The sequence below is a fragment of the Dendropsophus ebraccatus genome, chromosome 3 (genome assembly GCF_027789765.1).
Source record: "Dendropsophus ebraccatus isolate aDenEbr1 chromosome 3, aDenEbr1.pat, whole genome shotgun sequence".
Lineage (NCBI taxonomy): Eukaryota > Metazoa > Chordata > Amphibia > Anura > Hylidae > Dendropsophus > Dendropsophus ebraccatus.
Window position 1 is genome coordinate 7,298,035 of NC_091456.1, and position 20,278 is coordinate 7,318,312.

Sequence of the window (20,278 nt, forward strand, 5' to 3'; positions counted from 1 at the left end):
GTACTTGTGGGCCACTTTTGCACCAAAAAAAGGAAAATGGAAAATGTTGGGATTCCGATTTTTTATTCATTTATTTTTGCCACAAATTTTGGGGCAAAGTGACTTTCCAAAAAAGTTGGCACGAAACCCCACAAAATTAAGAGAAAATATTAATGTACCGTATTCCCCCCCCCCCCCCCCCTACTGTGTTTCAGTTCCTTACCACTGCAACATCTGCAGAGTAAGATTCAGGCAATTTTATCTAAACAAAATGAATACAATTTTTTTTTTACTTAAATATGTAAACTGAAGAGGTGTTTGCATACTAAAAAACTTGCATTAAAAAAAAACACACTTGCATTACCTTACTGGCCCCAGGAAGAAGATGCAGCTTCACATACGGGTCAGCTAAGCCATTTGAGTCCATTGGTTTTAGTCCCTGGAACAAAAACAAGTTAAACAAGCATTAAAAACAGTAAAGTAATAACTGTATGTAAAGGGGTTGGTGCAATCTTTCTTTCAGGACTGTATCCTTTTGTGAATGTTTGTCACTTTAAATAGACATTTTGATGGGAAATGTAGTTTCCTGCCCACCGCCATTTTGGTTTTAGATCAGGGTTTGGAAAAACTTGTAACTCAGGAATGGCAGCATTTAGAAAGACCGGAGACGGCTTAAAATACACAGGGGGGCTTGGTGAGTAAGAGCAGCTAGCGTTTTATTTTTCAGCCCTTAGGTGGATAACCCCTTTAAGGGATTAAAAGGAAACTAGACGAAAAACTCTACAAAGTAACTATATGGTGAGAGAACAAAGTTTTCTTACTTCTATAGCACTGGCAGTTTACATTTGTTTGCTAGATTATACTATTAAGTGCATTTTCTTGGACTAAAATACTCATGGTCTAGTTATATGAAAAGGTAACCGATAGCAAATCATTAGGGGGGGGTCTGAGATGATCAGCTAGTTAAGGGGCCGTTGTGGTCCCTTTGATTATTTTATCAGGCACAGCATTGTTCTTTTCATAGTAGCTATGAATAGTATTCTACTCAACCCCATTCACTTGAATGGAGCTGAAATGTAAAGTGCAGTAATACCAAAACTGAGCGAGGTAAATAATGAAGAGTAGGTACAGTAACTTTGGTCAGATCTTCCACTTGCCATCTATATGTGAGAACCTAATTATTGTCCCCGTGCCTGTTTAGCACCGGATCTTCATTCCAGGACCCCCGTCAGGCCCCGGGATCCTTCTCAGCCAACGTCACAACCCAGCTGATTGACAGCCCACTCAGCCAGTCAGTGACTGTGGCTGCCCATTATCCGGCTCAGGCATTTTCCCCCAAGTTACCCCAAAAATGCCTTCCGTCGGGAGTCTGGGAGCTGGGGGGAGGCGCTTCATGGGCGAGGGGGGAGGTAAGTAGCGCTTGGTTATTATGTTCCTCCCTGCCGACTGACTTCCCCTTCATACGTTACTTTTGAGAATTCTCCTTAAAGCTAATAGCATCACAGATCACTGAAATGTGACCAAGTTGTTAAATTTGTGATGGAATTAATTGCCACAATTTGCAGGTAACGCTCGAAGATATTTTTGTCGCAGATAACAGTATGGCGATATTGTGTCGATGGTGGGCGGTCAGAGATGGGTGTGTGAAATGGATACCGCGGCTAATTAAGGCGTCTGCTCTACCTCAGTCGTTAAGACTAAAAATACAATGTGAGAAGTAATAAGATTGGTGTTAACCACTTTAGGGGAGGCCGGTAGATGGGTCTTATACTAAATCCATGGAGGGAATCTGCAGTACAAAGAGAGAGTGCATTTCTAGGAAGAATGTCAATGTGGCATACAAGTATTCATGAGAACGGACACTTAGAAGAACTTAATGCTTCTCCTCAATTGTTTGAGCCAGTGATGGAAGGCCTAAGCACCCAGACCCAAACAACAAAACTTTTTGAAATGATTTTATGGCAAGTTTTTTTCAAATGACAATGACACTTTAAAACCTTTGTGCACGAAGGATAACACTAAGTTCACTGGGTTCACACTGCACTTATGCAATCCGTTTTTTCATCCATTTTTTTTCAAAAAAATTAATGCATTTGTGTGCAATACACTTTGATCCGTTTTTTTTTCCGTTGACTTCCATTATTAAAAAAAGAATTTAAAAAAAGTATTAAAATGCATTTTTTTTTAGCGTACCCAAAAAATGTTTTTGACCACATTTTTGGGTACATTAAAAAAATGGATGCGTTTTGATTCGTTTTGTGAACCCTTTTTTTTATAATGGAAGTCAATGGAAAAAGAAACAAATAAAAATGCAAAGTCCGCTTTGATTTTACCGTTAGGTAAAAAAAAAAAGGACATGTCCTTGTGCGGATTGTGATTGCGGTATGGGTCCCCAATAGTACAAACATCCGTGATGTCCCTAAAAAAAATCTAATCTAAACAAACTAGTACTGTTCACATTTTACTGAAATGGAAATGGATGCAAACACAGATAATTTTCCATGGATCATGCAGGCACCACAGACTCTTTTTTGCATACTTGTTCTTCCCAGGGAGCAATGCACCTAGGATTATACTGCATTGAGCGCTTTCACTAGCAGCCAGCAGTGTCATCTTTAGCTGGTCTCCCTGAGATCAACGATCTGTTTCTCTTATGGCTCTACTAGGCATCGCTCCCATCTATCAAGAATCCTGCTCCACACTGATGAGGGGCAACACCCCGAAACAGCTGTATGTGGATGGATACCTGGCCTTGGTTTTTCCCTTGTCATTACATTGACTTATAGTGCCACTTAATGTGGTGGCATTGGGGGAATAGATAAAACCTGGAATAATCTGATGAGGTCTTTTCTCTTTAAACATTTTTAATATCTTCTTTATTAAAAAATTAAAAATGCTGTAAAAGACTGAAACAACGACTTTTATATTAAAACGTTTATCAAAGCGGCCAGATGTATTTTTGTCACTTCTTATGTTTTTACAATAAAGCGGAGTACTTACCTTGGCTTTTATGATGGTGCACTGAAGAGAGTTATTGGCTTGGTCATATAAGAGACTGAATTCCAAAGCTCCCAATGTAGCTTCACAATAGACGAACAGAAAAAACAATGTGTTACTCGGTACATTGAAAAGCACAAAACTAAAAAAAGAAATTGGCTTTTGTTCTCAAATACTATCGAGGCCTTTATGAATGAGTGGAAAATGAGCCAAATTGTTTCTGGCCCATTACCAACCAGTTTGTCATCTCCAGCACCTGTTCTCAGGAAAAGGAACAAAACTAATGAAGCGTCTCATTCTTAAAGTAGCCGAGAAAACACCGGCTACTACTCTGCAAGCGCGGAGGACGCTGCTGTCTGGATTGTGAAACCGATGTTTACCATATGGGTTTCTTCTCTATTTGTCTAACGTGCAATGGAAACAAATGATTAGAAGTTATTGTTCGTCTGTCCAGTAATTTGGTGATCCTCCCATAATGACACAAACTGATCCAAATAAAGCAAATAATGCAAAAAGTACAGAAAAATATTTGTCCACAAATTTCTAAGGAGGGGAAAAAACGGAATCTAAATTTCTTAAAGGGGAACTATCAGCAGGTTAGATGAATCTAACCTGCTGATATGTTGTTATTGTACAGAAAACACTGAGGAGTAGGGTATATCTCTTGCCTTCATCCTCAGCGTTGTTCCTGTGCAGTTAGTTGTTTGCTCCACACTCCGGTGAGACTGTTAGGAGAACTATCTGCCCCCGTACCACTGATCCAGCCCGGCTGGCCCACTCTATTCCTTATCATTAGAAAGGGGTGGGCCAGCAGGGGGCAGGTCAGTGTTATGGGGGGGGCAGTGCTCCTAACGGCCTCACTGGACTGTGGAGCGCACAACCAACTGAACCGACACGTCGCTGAGGGGGAAGGTAAGGGACGATTATCATGCGAAAAATCATTATATCGTTCGAATTTAAACGATTATCATTCTGTGTAATTGCAGGCAATGATCAAAAAATCGTTCGTATGTCGTTGATTTAGATCGGAACCTAAAATTATATTCCACATTCGTTCGCTCAAGTTCCGCATTTTTCACTAATCGTTCAGTGTAATTGCACATTGTCCATTGTTTTGCTGGGATCAGAAGGAATAAACGATCACAGTAACGATCGCAATAACGATTGTAGTAACGATTGTATCTACCGATTATCGTTCTGTCTAATATGGTGAACGATTTCTGGTTAACGATAAACAATCTCGTTTGCGATCGTTTATCGTTAGTCCTTAAAAATCGTTCCATGTAATAGGACCCTAAGACACATCCCTTCCTCCTCGGCGTCTCCTGTACAATAGGGACATATCAGCAGGTTAGATTCGGCTCACCTTCTGATAGTTCCCCTTTAAAGAGTCTGACACCACTTACTCTTATTTTGGCACATGATTGTGAGAGTAATTTCCGCAGTACTCACTAGCTTCATCAGAGTCATAGCTATTGGCTTCCTCCTCCTCTTCCTCCTGCGGTTGTGACTGGCGGGCAGGAGCGGATGTGACTGTTGATGGCACGGCAGCAGAGTAGGATAAGGTCTGGCGCAGAGGTCTGTCCTCTCTAACACCTTGTGCTGTGAAACCACTGGGTTTATCTTCCCTAGATGCTGCAGGTGTGTAAGGTTGTTCAGGCGGCTGAGAAGCTGGGGGACCTCCTATGGAAACACAAGAGGACCTTGATAATCGACTGTTTTTCAGTTGTTGACAAATAAATATCATAAATAAATATCATAAAATACATATAAAAAAAAATCAAATCAACTGGTGCCAGAAATCTGTAGTTTACTTCTATTAAAAAATCTCCAGTCTTCCAGTACTTATCAGCTGCTGTGTGTCTTGCAGGAAGTGGTGTATTCTTTCCAGTCTGACACAGTGCTCTCTGCTGCCACCTCTCTCCATGTTAGGAACTGTCCAGAGCAGTAACAAATCCCCATAGAAAACCTCTGCTCCCAGACTGAAAAGAATACCACTTCTGGTAGGACATACAGCAGCTGATAAGTACTGGCAGAATGGAGATTTTTAATAGAAGTAAATTACAAATCTCTTGCACTTTCTGTCAAGTTGATTTGAAAGAAGAAAAAAAAATTGGTGAACTAGCCCTTTAATATCTAGAAATATAGAACCAATACCTTGCTCTTCTGTAAACCTGCCGGCTGGAGCTGGCCTTGGTGCTGATCTGCCACTAGTCGGAGGAGCTGCGGAGAAAAATACGTAACCGCTATGAGAGTGTTTTCACTGAACTGTCAGTATTGAATTAATAATATTTACTTTGCAAGTAGCCCACAAGGTCATAGAGAAGCCAAGCAAACCACTATCAAATGTTCTTTGTGGGTTATGTTTCCCTTTACAAGTCACCGTACTCACAACTCAATACCAAATACAGTTAAAGGAGAAGTCTGGGGGGGGGGTGGGGGGTAAGGAAGACGCTAAACTTACCTGTCCTTGTGCCCGCGTTGTGCCACATGACCGGGCTCCCATACCCTGCCAGATGTCATCTTCTTCCGGGATCTGGGTATGTAGCCAGGGGGGAGCTCAGAAGACAGCCGGTTGGGGTCCGGGCATAGGACGTGGCACTATGCAGGCCCCGGGACAGGTGAATATGACCTCTATTTTATGTTTCCCCACCCCCAGCCTGAAATATTTTTTTTGCCCCACACAGGACATTTTTTTTAAAGAAATAGTCATAGTCTGAAATCCCATTCAGGTCAAACGAGATTCCTTGAGCACATGTATAGACGGTACACAGACTGTATGACTGTATGCTTCTTCACATAGAGACTATTCAGTTCTTTATCTCAGGGATGTGTGTGTATATATATATATATACACACACACACACAGTGTGTAAGCTGTACAGGTGTCCAATTCTTTTACAGAGACGTTTCTTGTGATGCCAAAAGAGACTGAGTGTATTGTCAGCCTGTTAAGGAGTCAGTTTGGAGATGTGGATAAAGAGTCTATGGAGCACTATTTAAGCGTCTTCAAAACAGGACTATCCAGATATCCCTCCAGGGAAGGACCCAGCCCAGAAGTGGCTCCTGGAAGGAGACCACCAAAACCAACATGGTAAATAGCCCTTTCTGTCAATATCTAGCTTAATTTACAAGTCTAAGGATGATAAGGGAAATACAAAAGCCAGGTATCCACAGACAGCTGTTTCGGGATGTTGCCTCTCATCAGTGTGGATCAGGAATCTGGCCAGGCTGGTGCAATGCCTAGTAGACCACTATGTTAAAGGATCACTGATCTCAGGGAGACCAGCTAAAGAAGACACTGTTCACTGCTAGTAAAGGTGCTCAGCACAGTGAAATCCTAGGCGCATTGCCCCCTGGGAAATATAAATATGCAAAAAGAGTCTGTGAAGCCTCATTTAAGAGTCTCAGAACACAGGACTAGCCAGATATCCCTCCGGGAAGGACCCAGCCAAGGGGCGGCTAGTCGGGCTAAAGACTGGCAAAGATAGGTTGTTGGGAACTAGGTCCAAACCTATTAAAAACAGGTGACTTGATGGGGTATATATTATCCTGAGGCCTGAGTGTACCTGGAAACGTAACCTCTATATGTGTGGATCAAGCAGAACCAGTTCCTGGGGAAGAGGGAATAGAGAAAGGTAGAGCTGTGTGGTAGTGGCCGTCATTCTGTGTGACTAATGTGAATTGCATTGTTTGCTTCAGTTGAATGAGGTTTGAGGTCTTTCTTGCGTTAAACATTTCTACCATGTTAAGGCTATGTTCACACAACATACATTTTATCACAAGATGGGTATTTGTTTTCAGGAAAAACTACGGCCGTTCTTCTCATAGTGAAATGGGTTAATTTGAAGACAATGTATTGAACAACGGTGGTTGTTTGATACGGCCATTGTTTCAGGGAACATAAATCATATTCTCCTGTCCCGGTGCCGACAGAGAGCCGCGTCCTGCTCCGGGACTCCAGGGTTTTCGGATTATTGTTCAGCCAGTCAGTGACTTGGGGCGAGACACCACTGCAATCACTTATTGGTTGAGTGGGCTTAATCCCACCCACTTGTGACATTCAACCTGAGTCGTGACGTACCTGGAAACTAGGAGAAGGGGACACCTGGCGGGGTATGAGAGCCTGGTGATGGGGCACAGCAAGGGCATGGGGACAGGTGAATAGATTGTCTTTTTAAATTTCCCCCCGCCCATGAGGATTTTCTTGGACTAGGACCAGGTGGTCTTTTTACTGACAATTTTGTTATGTTTCTATACAGGGGGAAATCTATATGATTGTTTCCATTTACATTTTACGCTATGTGAGGAATCGATCCCCAAATGTTATGGTACCTTGCTGGGCAGACTGTAGACTGGGAGCTTGGTTTGCAGGAGCACCAGGTCTTGCATTTGGGCCTACATTGCTACGCCGAGCACCTAGGAAAAGAAATACAGACAGAGTAAAAACATGGTTAATGCCTATTTGGTTGTAAACTTGCCCAATTTAAGGGAAACTAACAGGAGGTTATCAGACTCTGACCCACTGGGGAGGAGACACTGAGAATGGGGGTCATTCTTTGACCTTCATCCTCAGCGCCGTTCTTGGAAATTCCTCACTTTAATTAACATTCAAATTAGGTAGTTTGGTGTTCTGGGGGCGGGATTATCAGTGCACCAATCCAGTTCCCCCTTCTCTTGTATTACAGTGAAGTCGCTGCAGAGCACCACCCTAATATCCATGAGGAGGAGTAGGCTGGCATGGGAGATCAGTGAAATGAGGGTGGTAGTCCCACCCCCAGTGCTCTCTAATTTAGAGACTTTTAACTTGCTGTCATTTTCCCTCCAATACTCCAGCGTTTGTTTGTTTAGGGGGGGGGGGGGGGGGGGGTGCCTACAAATCAACAGATTTTAGAAAGTTATATAAATTTGTAATTTTACGTCTATTTAAAAATCTCCAGTCTTCCAGTACTTATCAGCTGCTGTATGTCATGCAGGAAGTGGCGTATTCTCTCCAGTCTGACACAGTGCTCTCTGCTGCCACCTCTGTCCATGTCAGGAACTGTCCAGAGCAGGAAAGGTTTTCTATGGGGATTTGCTGCTGCTCTGGACAGTTCCTGACATGGACAGAGGTGGCAGCAGAGAGCACTGTGTAAGACTGGAGAGAATACATCACTTCCTGTAGCACATACAGTAGCCGATAAGTACTGGAAGACTAGAGATTTTTAAATAGAAGTAAATTACAAAAATCTATATAACTTTCTGACACTAGTTGATTTGAAATAAACATTTTTTTGCCGGCCCACCCCTTTAAAATATATAATGTTCGAGTTATGAATTTAAAATGGAAATACAGAATAATTTTAAGTTCATAGTACAGAAGTAGTAAATAACATCTCCTACTAAAGGGTTAAAAAAAACATAGTTCTATTCAAAGATACAGTGTAATAGGTCAGCATGAATTGTACGTCTGCTGTATGCATGGTTGTAGATTATGATATAGTGTCACCCACTTATATCCAGGTATCTTCCCATGTATCCCTTCCCCCTCTTCCCCAGGGTGAGTGCCGCTCTGTATGATTGATATCATGTATGTACGATGCCATGTGACAGATATTTTCCCCTAGGTGCAATCCAACCAGAGAGAAGATCTCTAAAAAATGATGTCTAGGTACTCCAATGTGATCATCTGCAGAAGACAAGTAGATTCCATAGTGATCCATACACATTGAATGGACGTTGTTACAACATGATTTATCGATGTTAATCCATGGAATAAGTAATCAGGGCAGAGAGTGAGTTCCTAGAGATACCCAAAGAATCCGGACCTTTCCATGACAATGGGGCTTGGTCGGCAAGGTCTTCCAGGACGAGCAGGAAATGGAGGGAGTAAGGCCTAGATGTTCTCTGTTCCTGTGTTCCACAGAATACACCTGTTTTTTTGTATATCAGCTCTCATCTAGATAACGTGCACTCCATATCCCACTTCACCTTATACTTACAGCCTGTAACTCAGAGCTGCATTCACAATTCTGCTGAATGTCAATGGAAATTGCTAGATAGCTTACTGCTGGACACACCCTTAGGCTATGTTCAAACAACGTACGGACAACGGCCATTGTTGCATTAAAAATTGCATTGAAATTAATGCTCAACGGCTGGAAATATTTGACATGTCAATCATTTCAATGGCTGTATCAAACAACGGCCATTGTTCAATACACTGTGTTAACAACAGCCGTTGTTTGCATAACATGTACGTAGTTAACATAACTTCAAACTTATGGCAAAGGAAGAATGATGGCTGACCTCAGGGAGATCAACCAAAACACAGCAGCGTTCTCAACGTCAGTGAATCTAGGAACATTGGCCCCTGGGGAAAACGCATAAGTAACGCTAATTAAACGCTATATGTGAACATAGCCCAAGCATTGCGGGGGTAAGGAATGGTGTCTCACTTCCTCCATTACGCATTCGTTTGGACCTAGAACTTCAGTCATCATATTTTACTTGCACTGGAATATAGAAAATATTCAGATGGAAATATTATCTTAAATTTTTTGATATAATCAGCTTATAAATAGATGACTGCAGAGGTCGGGAATACTGCAATATGTCAATAAACACTTTAAAAGAATTCGGATTGGGATTTACTGTATCCAGTGTCGTGTAAATAAGTAAATCTGATAACCAAAATTATATTTTTATGTTGTTGTTTTTTTTTCCTCTGCCAGACCTTGTTCTGTGTAGTCAGGCTACAGGGAAACGGGGTAATGATCACTTTAATGTTTGCAAGATGTCAGAGACAATAAACAAACAAATCAATTGGAGGAGAATATACAGCAGGTCATTACGCAGCGCTCCCGTAATCAAGGATTCCATTTCTTTATAGAATTTATTTATTTCTTTATAGAAGATGTGATAGGAATATATAGAAAGGTCTATGGTGTCTCTGTTGTATAAATGTTTACTTGAAATGGACACTTGTAATGCCCGGCTTCCCTGAAAATAAGACCTAGTATAGGTTGTGCTGAATTGCTAAATATAAGCATCATACCATTCGCTGTCCCTGCTGTGCTTTATGAGTGTGCTATGGTGAGCTCCTCCTGGTGGCCGAAAGTTGCCATACTGTATTCTGTCCCTGCTGTGCTATACGCATGTGCTGTGGTGAGTTCCCCCTGATGGCCGGAAGCCATCATACCATACGCTGTCCCTGCTGTGCTGTATGAGTGTGCTGTGGTGAGTTCCCCTGGTAGCCAGAAGCCGCCATACTGTACGCTCTCCCCCTTCTGTGCTGTACGAGTGTGCTGTGGTGAGCTCCCCCTGGTGGCCGGAAGCCATCATACCATACGCTGTCCCTGCTGTGCTGTATGAGTGTGCTTTGGTGAGCTCCCTCTGGTGGCTGGAAGCCGCCATACTGTACTCTCTGTTTCGGCTGTTCTGTAAGAGTGTGCTGTGGTGAGCTCCCCCTGGTGGTCGGAAGGCGCCATACTGTACTCTCTGTCCCTGCTGTAAATGTGGAGGGGTAAGAGGGAGAGCGGCTAAAGAGAGACAGAGAAAAGAGAGGAATCAGTGTGTTACTTTACCCCAGGGTTGCTACACTGCTATTACTGTTATACATTGTTCTCCATGCTGCTGCTGCATCTGAGGGTATGCTATAGAGATGTAGGGGAGAAGATCATCTCATCTGTATGTGTGCAGTGTGTGGCAGACATCATGGCAGCTCGTCTCCACCCACTCTGAGAAGGGAGAACTTGTACATGATTCAAGTACTGGCCAAAAATATTGGTTCACACGGACACATATTAGACATATTCTAAGAACCCTGTCAGTGGTTTTATTGCTGCGGCAGATCAGTGGACATGTATGGCACAATAGACTGATCAGGCAGAAGGGTTTGCATGACTTTAGTGGGGTGGCGGGTGGGGTGGCGGGCGGGTGGGTGGCGGGTGGGGGGTAACTTTAATTATAAGGGAGTAAAACTTTCTATATAGAGAAAAAAATAACAGAAACCAAATGATCTCCTTGATGTTTTTCCTTTCCATAACTTCTTCCTTCATCTTGGCTGCCAGTCTAGCAATTAACCCAGACGACCTCCTGCCGGCCGGGCTGTACAGAACGTCACTCATCCGCTCCCATCACAAGAATGGACTGGAGCTTTCAGGGAACGGGGCTGGTTACAAAACAATAAGGAAATGTGGAGGAATCCGTCCCATTTCTTCTTCTTCTTCTTCTTCTTCTTCTTCTTCGGGTATAATACCTCAGGGATGAGCATCCGACTAATGGCATTTCTATACAGATGTCCTTTCCCCTGGACTAAACAGGAAACAAAGACCTGTGCCTGGCGCTACGCATCCATTATAACATATTAAAAAAAAAATTCAAAATCGACTGGAACTAGAAAGTTATATAAATTTGTAAATTAATTCTGTTTAAAAATCTCCAGTACTTATTAGCTGCTGTATGTGCTGAAGGAAGTGGTGTATTCTCTCCTGACACAGTGCTCTCTGCTGCCATCTCTGTCCATGTCAGGAACTGTACAGAGCAGGAGAGGTTTTCTATGGGGATTTGCTGCTGCTCTGGACAGTTCCTGACATGGACAGAGGTGGCAGCAGAGAGCACTGTGTCAGACTGGAAAGAATACACCACTTCCTGCAGGACATACAGCCGCTGATAAGTACTGGAGCATTTCAGATTTTTAAATAGTAATTTACAAATCTATATATCTTTCTGGTACCAGTTTTGAAAAAAAAAAAATATATATTTTTTTTTCATTGAAGCGCCCCTTTAAAAGTGTCTTGTGAACAGATCAGCATGGCGACCAGGCCAATTGTTGTTTTTGCCATTTTGTTTTTTTCATTTATAAGGCCATAGCGCTTAATTTTTCACCTACAGACCCACATGAGCCCTTATTTTTTGGAATAGCAATTGTACTATTGCTTTAAAAAAAAAAAATTCTCCAGTCTTCCCATACTCATCAGTTGCTGTATGTCCTGCAGGAAGTGGTGTATTCTCTCCAGTCTGACACAGTGCTCTCTGCTGCCACCTCTGTCCATGTCAGGAACTGTCCAGAGCAGCAGCAAATCCCCATAGAAAACATCTCCTGTTCTGGACAGTTCCTGACATGGACAGAGGTGGCAGCAGAGAGCACTGTGTCAGACTGGAGAGAATACCCCACTTCCTGCTGGACATGCAGCAGCTGATAAGTACCGGAAGACTGGAGTATTTTAAAAATAAATAAATCAAAAATCTATATAACTTTCTGAAACCGGACAATCTGTAAGATAAAGATTTTCACTGGAGTACCCCTTTAACAAAGTGTCGCTCACATTTACAATGTGTATCTGGACTTCTTCGGTACTGGACATTGTCCGTCTGCCTAGTACAGAAGCTAAACCATTTATACTACAATTAGTGGCAGAGATTTGATGCTAGAATTACTCATAATCATACAGGGAAATCACATTATGGGTTGGGAGAGATCAATTTAAATGCAATTCTAGAGATAGGACTGCAGCATTCATCCTGCTGATGTAGAAACACTGGGCCTGTATATATATATATATACATATACGTATATATCTGAGGACTGAAAACTGGAACATGAAGAAGGAAGCGCAGGGACGTTTATATGACTGATGCCGGAGCAGAACTACAACGTCCTTCCACCATTAGATATAATATAAAGAGGAATGACTTCACGTCGCAGACAAGGTGATGATGTACGGACGCACCTGGGGATCATATACAGCATGGAGATGCCCTCTAACTAGTGCGACAACTCTTCTGCCAAGCAACTTCAATAGGTAAACACTGCAGTGCAGCAACGTTCTGCAAATTATTTATTGACCTGGGTATCCAGAACCGATTCATGTCCTCCACATCGTGTACAAAGGGAACGTGAAAATCTGCTGCACTGCCAAAATATTGGGTGATATGTAAAGAGGATTGCGGACAATCTGACAAAAGTTGACACTATTACTTAGCTTAAAGGGATACACCAGAGAGAAAAAAAACTAAATATATATATTATTATTATTATTATTATTATTTTTATTTTTTAATCAACTGGTTTAAAAAAAGTTATATAGATTTGTCATTTACTTCTATTTAAAAATCTCCAGTCTTCCAGTATTTATCAGCTGCTGTGTGTCCTGCAGGAAGTGATGTATTCTCAGCTGTCTGACACAGTGCTCTCTGCTGCCACCCCTGTCCATGTCAGGAACTGTCCAGAGCAGGAGATTTGCTGCTGCTCTTGGCAGTTCCTGACATGGCCAGAGGTGGCAGCAGAGAGCACTGTGTCAGACTATAAAGAATCCACCACTTTCTGGGGGACTTACAGGAGCTGATACGTACTGGAAGACTGGAGATTTTTAAATAGAAGTAATTTACAAATATGTGTAGTTTTCTGACACCAGTTGATTTTAATAAAACATCTCTGGAGTGCCCCTTTAAGGTGCTGTTATTGCATAACTTTTACACATTTTAAAGTTTCTGTCAATGATAGCCCTCTATAAGAAACATAGATAGGATGAATCTGAGCTGAGCCCCATTTTGCAGACCCATGGCAGTCATAGGGAACGACTGTATTAGAATTACATTCTCACTGGTTGCTCATTGCAGAGGTCACATGATAATATGTAACATGGTTTTAAAACTTTCATATGCAGATCCTGATATACAAATACACAAAAACACACAAAAACACAATGCCCAATTACTATAAATAAATATAGAATGTAATATAGAAATCCAAACTATAATAAAGGTTGCACCAAGTAGACCATGTTCCCCATAGGTGCCTACACTTTAACCCCTTCTTGACCAAAGATCATTAATTCACAGATGTCAAGGTCACGCTGTTCTCCTCCTGACCTTCTAAGGGAGACCCTGTCTGGAGATATAGTTACTGTGGACACACCTGTACAGGAGTACCTGTAAAGTCCAGCCAAAACAATGAATACAGGGGGTGCAGGAACATAATAAAGAATCTATACTTACCTATCTCTGTGCCCCCACAGAGCCACATCACAGCCTCACTGTCTGCTGCCAGGTGCAAGTGTCATCATGACCCAGCAGGAAGGGCCCGCTCAGCCAGTCAGTGACTGCAGCGGTGTCCTGTAACAGTCATTCACTGGCTGAGCGGGCATTTCTGAGCCGGATTATAATATTGCACAACTGGGAGCTGGAAGAGGCCAGCTGGAGTCCGGAAGCAGCACTGCAGGGACAGGTAAGTATTGATTCTTTATCATGTTCCTGCACCCCATACCTACACTGTATTTTTTGTTTTGGATGAACTTCTCCTTTAAAGAGACTCTGTCAGTAGGTTTATGGCGTCCTATCTCAGGGTGGCATAAACCAGTGACAGAGAAGCTGAGCAGGATGATGGATCACTTACATTGTTCTGTGCAGCTGATCCAGAGATCTCCTCCTGAATAACATGGACAATAAGTAGTCCTCACCATTATGTGCGTGTGCTCAGTAGGCCTGGATATTCATGAGAAGCAAAGAACTCCGCCCACCTGCTGCTGATTGACAGTTATCCATGCTGTGTATAGGCAGTCTCCTGTCAATCAGCAGCTGGAGGGCGGGGGGAGGGGCATGGCAAGAATCTTATTCTCCTGCATATTAGGAGAACGGCTGAACAGAATGATGTAAGTAATACACCGATCTGTTCAGCATTGCTGTCACTAGTTTATGCTACCGTCATTTAAGGCAACATAAACCTACTGACAGATTCCCTTTAAGTATTGATTCCATAATAACTAGTAATAATGTTTTTACAAATTTACAATTTTCCACCCTTGTTTGCACTCCAGTTTATTGAACCTAACCCCAGTTAGAGGGTGCAGATATAATACATACAACTAATTCCTTACATTTTGATGGAAAAAATATAGAAAAGTGCAAACCTGCAGGACTTCTGTTGCTTTCATTGTCTGCAGCGCTGTAAGTGTAGTCCTTTCCATCTTGGTCAGTCGCACCATAGTCCCCACCACTGACTGTCATCCGTGACTCAGGCTGCTTACGAGTTGGGGGAGGGCAATTCCCTCTGCCAGATGGAGCAGTAGTTGAATCATTACCTAAAAGTAGACAAGATTATTTGATCAACAATAATAGAAAGGCAATTTTCAAATACTCTATTACAGGCGTATTACACAGCGTGATAATCGGGGTGAGCGATGATCTGATAGATTACAAAGCCTACTAGACGGCTTGATTATCACGCAGCAAGGGCTATATATATATATATATATATATATATATATATATATATGTGCGTGTGTGTATATATCTACCTAAAATGAAGAGAAAAAAGTTTGCGGGCACTCACCATTTAAATGTGCACCGTCTTTATTCCATGTGTAATATACAAAAGGATCAGCAGATAAAATTTATATCGGGCATGGACGCCAAACACTCGTCAGTGATTTGTAAATGTTTGGCGTCCGTGCCCGATATGAATTTTACCTGCTCATCCTTTTGTATACTACACATGGAATAAAGACACATTTAAATGGTGAGTGCCCGCAAACTTTTTTCTCGTCATTTTAAGTATATACTTTACCAAGTGGTTTTCATATGAGGAGCACCTCCATATAGCATGCATCTACACAACCTCACCCTGCATCCGTACAAGAAGACTGAAAATCGGGTAGTGCCGGTGAACTTGCGCTAAACTGTTTTCTGCTTAGTGTTGCAGCCGCAGTTGCATTAAGCCTCAGCCGCAGTTGCATTAAGTGGGAAATCACCCAGACAAGCCAGGAGGACAAAGGGGGAGCGTGGAGATAAGTAAAATGTCTTTGATTTTTCTCTATACCCATCAGTCACTGACCGCGACGGACGCCAGTGTGTTGAAAACCCCTCCCCTCTGTGACATGGCTCCATTGATTCTAATGGAGTCGCGTCACAGAGGGGAGATCGTCACACTGGGGGCCGGCGGCTCTGCCCCCAGTGCTTAATGCTGAGCCAGTGCTCGGGGGAAGACCGGCACCGCATGCGGGAAATGGGTGTCAGTTTAAAAAAAAAAAAGACTGCGGCATCGGCATCCCTGAGCCAACGCCAGTCTGTCCGTGTAAAAAAACGTAAAGCTAAGTACCTGATAGTACATTCGCTTTAACATTCAGCTGGAGGAGTAAACAGATGTCTGATCCTCTGGAGCAAAAAAAAAAAAATCTAAATAATCACCAATTCAGCAACATTTTACACAAGAGACGCAATGTGATATAATTAGTTTGCGAGGCGATCACCAGATTACAGGGCCTTGGCGTATATCAGGGCCCTTCCCCATGCATGAGGTATAACAACCAATGGTTAACATTCAAAGGTCATTCCAAATCCATCAGAAATTGCAGCTCCCCATTTTAGCATTGCGGGGAGGGAACGCTGAGTTTCTGTAGCAGAAGAAGGACATCTATTGTTATCTAACTGATGTGTCTCTGCTGTGAAGGTGTCTCCTTGTCTTCCTTTTGCTTTAATAAGATCTAATTGCTCAGGGGAAGAAGAAGAAGAAGAAGAAGACAGCTTTACAGCCCACGGAATAGGAGCTTGCTGGAGAATTAATTGAACGCTCATTTGTTCTGCGAGGGAACACAGGCATCAGTAATATGATTGCAAAGTTCTGCCAAGGTCCCTATCCAAAATGGATTATGAAGGTGAATTACAGTACTATGAGGGGGTGGAGGAGAGCCCATTAAATGTGCACATTGATATTCACCTAGACATCCTCTAAATGTCCTGCTTATACATTTTTGAAGCTTCAGAGTCACATGCAATTCTTAACTACTCAACCTTAGGCTATGTTCACACTGCGTATGAATCTGTCCGTAGTGCGAACCGCGAATATACACACGTAGTTTTGAGGTTGATGCGTTCGCTTGAAAGTATACGATGTACGCCTGCACAGTGCACACTACGTATGAGCTTACGGCCGGATCGTATACGGCGCCGTGAAAAATGAACAAGACCATTGTTTGAGGACGGAAATGTTGAAACTCACGGCCGTGGATTTCCATGCGGTCCCGTACGGAGAACTTATTTCAGACAAATTGAACTTGATTTTTCGATCCAAAAGGTTCTGTGTGGTTGACGGGGCTGGGCGAAGATTTCCAAGTAAATGACCTGCCTCAGATCGCTTCGAAACAAGCTAGGGAAGCAGAACTGTACTACGGGCGTATGTTCGCGGTTCGTACACATCCGGCCGCATGTCGATTTTTCCCACGCCTGTAGTTTCAGCCGCACATGTACGGCGGCGTACGAACTACAGACGGAATGATACGCAATGTGAACATAGCCTCAAAGTGTCACTGTCGTTTAATATAAATATATATATATATATATATATATATATAGTGGTACCTTGGTTTAAGAGTAACTTGGTTTAAGAGCGTTTTGGTTTAAGAGCTCACAGTTTTTCAAAATTGTGACTTGGTTTAAGAGCATTGCTTTGGTTTAAGAGCTCCCTTTACTGGGTGGGAGCGCGAGTGGAGGATGGGCATGGTCTGCATAGCGGGGTCTACAGCACTGTACTCTGACCCAGGAAGTCTCCCTCACCTTCCAAATCAAAGCTCCTCTTCAGGCTGGGGCTTACATCAGAGGACAGGACTGTGGAGGTAATCTCTCCATAGCTGTAACCCCTCTCTCCCCGTACAGGAGCGCTGCATGTATGTGCCCACATCTGTCCTGCTCATTCCTTCATGCTCCCTGCAGTCTCTGTCAGCCCTTGTGTTTCCCATCCTCTCCATTTCTGTACAGTAACTTATATATCACATATTCTGCTGTTTCTGAATGTTTGTTTCACCTGTTTTACATGTTATTCAGAATAATGAATCATTATTTTTGGGGTGTGGAACCAATTGTCTGCATTTCTATGATTTCTTATGGGAACATGTGCTTTGGTTTAAGAGCGGATTTGGATTACAAGCATGGCCCTGGAACGAATTATGCTCGTAATCCAAGGCACCACTGTATATATATATTTTTTATTTTTTATTTATTTTTATTTTTTTCAGAAATCAACAGTACGGGCAATTTTAAGAAACTTTGTAATTGGGTTTATTAGCCGAAAAATGCATTTTTATCATGAAAAAGCAGTTTGAATCCCCCCCCCGTCTTCATGGTTCTCTATGGAAAGGGGAGGGGTGGAGGGAGATGAGGCACCAAAACAGGACAACAAAGAGTTAATTTACAGCTACATCACCGGCTATCTCCTCTGAAGTCAGCACTGACCTCTCTGACCTCTGAATACTGGCTTTCACACAGGTCCCGCTGTGTAAACCTTTGTTCTCTGCTGGCGACTAATCTCCCCTCTCCATAGGTTACACAGGGCCCAACTGATGTAAACTAGCCCAGATTTCCTGATAATCAGCAGTGAAGAGGAGAGAGGGGGGACCTGGAAAACGTCTTTTTGAATGCAGATAATGGCAGATTTGCCTAATAAACCAAATTACAAAGTTTCCGGACTATTGATTTCTGCAAAAAAAAACAAAAACGAAACAGTGACACTTCAAAATCAAATGGTGCCAAAAAGGGCCAGAAATTAGCAATTTACTTCTGTTTGAAAATCTCTAGTCTTCCAGTACTTATCAGCTGCTATATGCTGCCACCTCTGTTCATGTCAGGAACTGTCCAGAGCAGAAGAGGTTTTCTACAGGGATTTGCTGCTGCTCTGGACAGTTCCTGACATGGACAGAGGAGGCAGCAGAGAGCACTGTGTCAGACTAGAAAGAATACACTACTTCCTGCAGGACATACAGCAGCTGATAAGTACTTGAAGACTGGAGATTTTTAAATAGAAGATTACAAATCTGTATAACTTTCTGAAACCAGTGGATTTGAAAGAAAAAAGTACCTACTGGATCAGCAGTCCTGGATTTCTGACATTGTCCCAGAAAACAACACATCTGATTTACAAGAGAAATTAGTAACTACGCGGTTGTTCTTTGTTCTTCTATAAATTCCTCTCAGATTGGAAGAAAACATTGTGGGATTATGGAGGAAATAAACACTTTTGTAAGGGTCGGGTGTTAAAGGGGTATTCCAGAAAAAAATTACCTTTTCCCCTACCCACAGGATAGGGGAAAAGTAGGAGATCGCAGGGGTCTGACCCATTGACTCGAGATGAGCCAATCACTCGTAAATTCGTTATATTCCTACGAATTTGCGAAAATTCCCAAATTGCATAAAAACGAATTTAATTAAAAATAGTGGTGAGCGAACATGTTTGTAAATGTTCGTATGTTCGTATGAACATACCACTAATTGTCTGTGTTCGCCGATACAAACAATATGTTCAATGATCGGAATGGTTCTATCAACAATTTTCGAACATGCGAACGTCTATCTTGCAATAATATTCGCAATTGCGTAATGCTCGCAACTGCGTAATGTACATAACTGTGTAAGCTAACATGTGCGTTCACTATTGCGGCTGCCATGTTTAGCAAATTTGCAAAGCGAATCTAATGAATTCGCAAATCGCAATATGGCGAATTAAACAATTTGTCAGATTCGCTTCGCTCATCTCTACCCTGAACGCCCTGGCGATCTCCGCATCGGACCCCACTGGCTCTGTTATGAATACAGTCCCAGGTTGGCACCCGGCCTGCAGCTCTATTCATTCCTATGGAGCGTTGGGTGTTAAAGGGGTATTCCAGGAAAAATTAGGGGTATACCTGTGGATAGCGGAAAAGTAAATTTTTCCCAGAATACACCTTAAAGTCAGTTTATTTGTAGCTTTAACTACTCTAGGTTGTAAGGAAGCTTATATCACTGGACCATTATTCTTCTCTATGAATCTGACCACTTCCTGGTTTCCCCTCTGAACTATGACCCTGCGGTTGCCAGGCAACAGTGAAGACACTTTCCCACATGTGAAGTGAAAACCAACTTCCAGATCAGCAGACTGAGATTAAACTGAGCATGAGTGACCAAAGATGGTGGAAGCCTGGAGGGCCGTAACCAAGGGCAACAGGTTGTTATACAAAGCAGCACATGGGGGAATAGTCACTTAGCCTATATCCCTCATACGATACATTATATAAAATGCTTGTAAATCTGAAATATGTTTCATTTACCATAATGCATCAGTATAGACCTAGTTTTCTATGTGACACCGCCCCTTTAAGTAGCGCAGGTTTTGGAGATATAGTAAGAATTGTGAGGCCTATGCTTCTATGTCTCCTAAATAACAATTACCATTGCCATGGCTTATTATCAGGAAACTAGCTAAGCATCCATGACAGAATGTAGGAAAAACGGAACGGAAGAATTCATCTTATGCCGACTCACAAATAAGCGAATAATAAAAGTAATAACAACAATA

At 42.4% G+C, this 20,278-nt stretch overlaps 1 protein-coding gene across 3 annotated transcripts in view; it reads right to left on the reverse strand.

Moving 5' to 3' along the window:
• Positions 1-20,278, reverse strand: part of RPH3A (rabphilin 3A) — a 151,910-nt gene that overhangs the window by 26,640 nt on the left and 104,992 nt on the right. For all 3 annotated transcript variants that reach the window (XM_069963974.1, XM_069963973.1, XM_069963975.1), the window contains 6 exons: positions 14,868-15,038; positions 7,312-7,395; positions 5,134-5,199; positions 4,429-4,659; positions 2,980-3,059; positions 344-418 (listed from right to left, as the gene is read on the reverse strand). In XM_069963974.1, the coding sequence (XP_069820075.1) occupies positions 344-418; positions 2,980-3,059; positions 4,429-4,659; positions 5,134-5,199; positions 7,312-7,395; positions 14,868-15,038 (707 nt within the window). The remainder of the gene's footprint in view (positions 1-343; positions 419-2,979; positions 3,060-4,428; positions 4,660-5,133; positions 5,200-7,311; positions 7,396-14,867; positions 15,039-20,278) is intronic.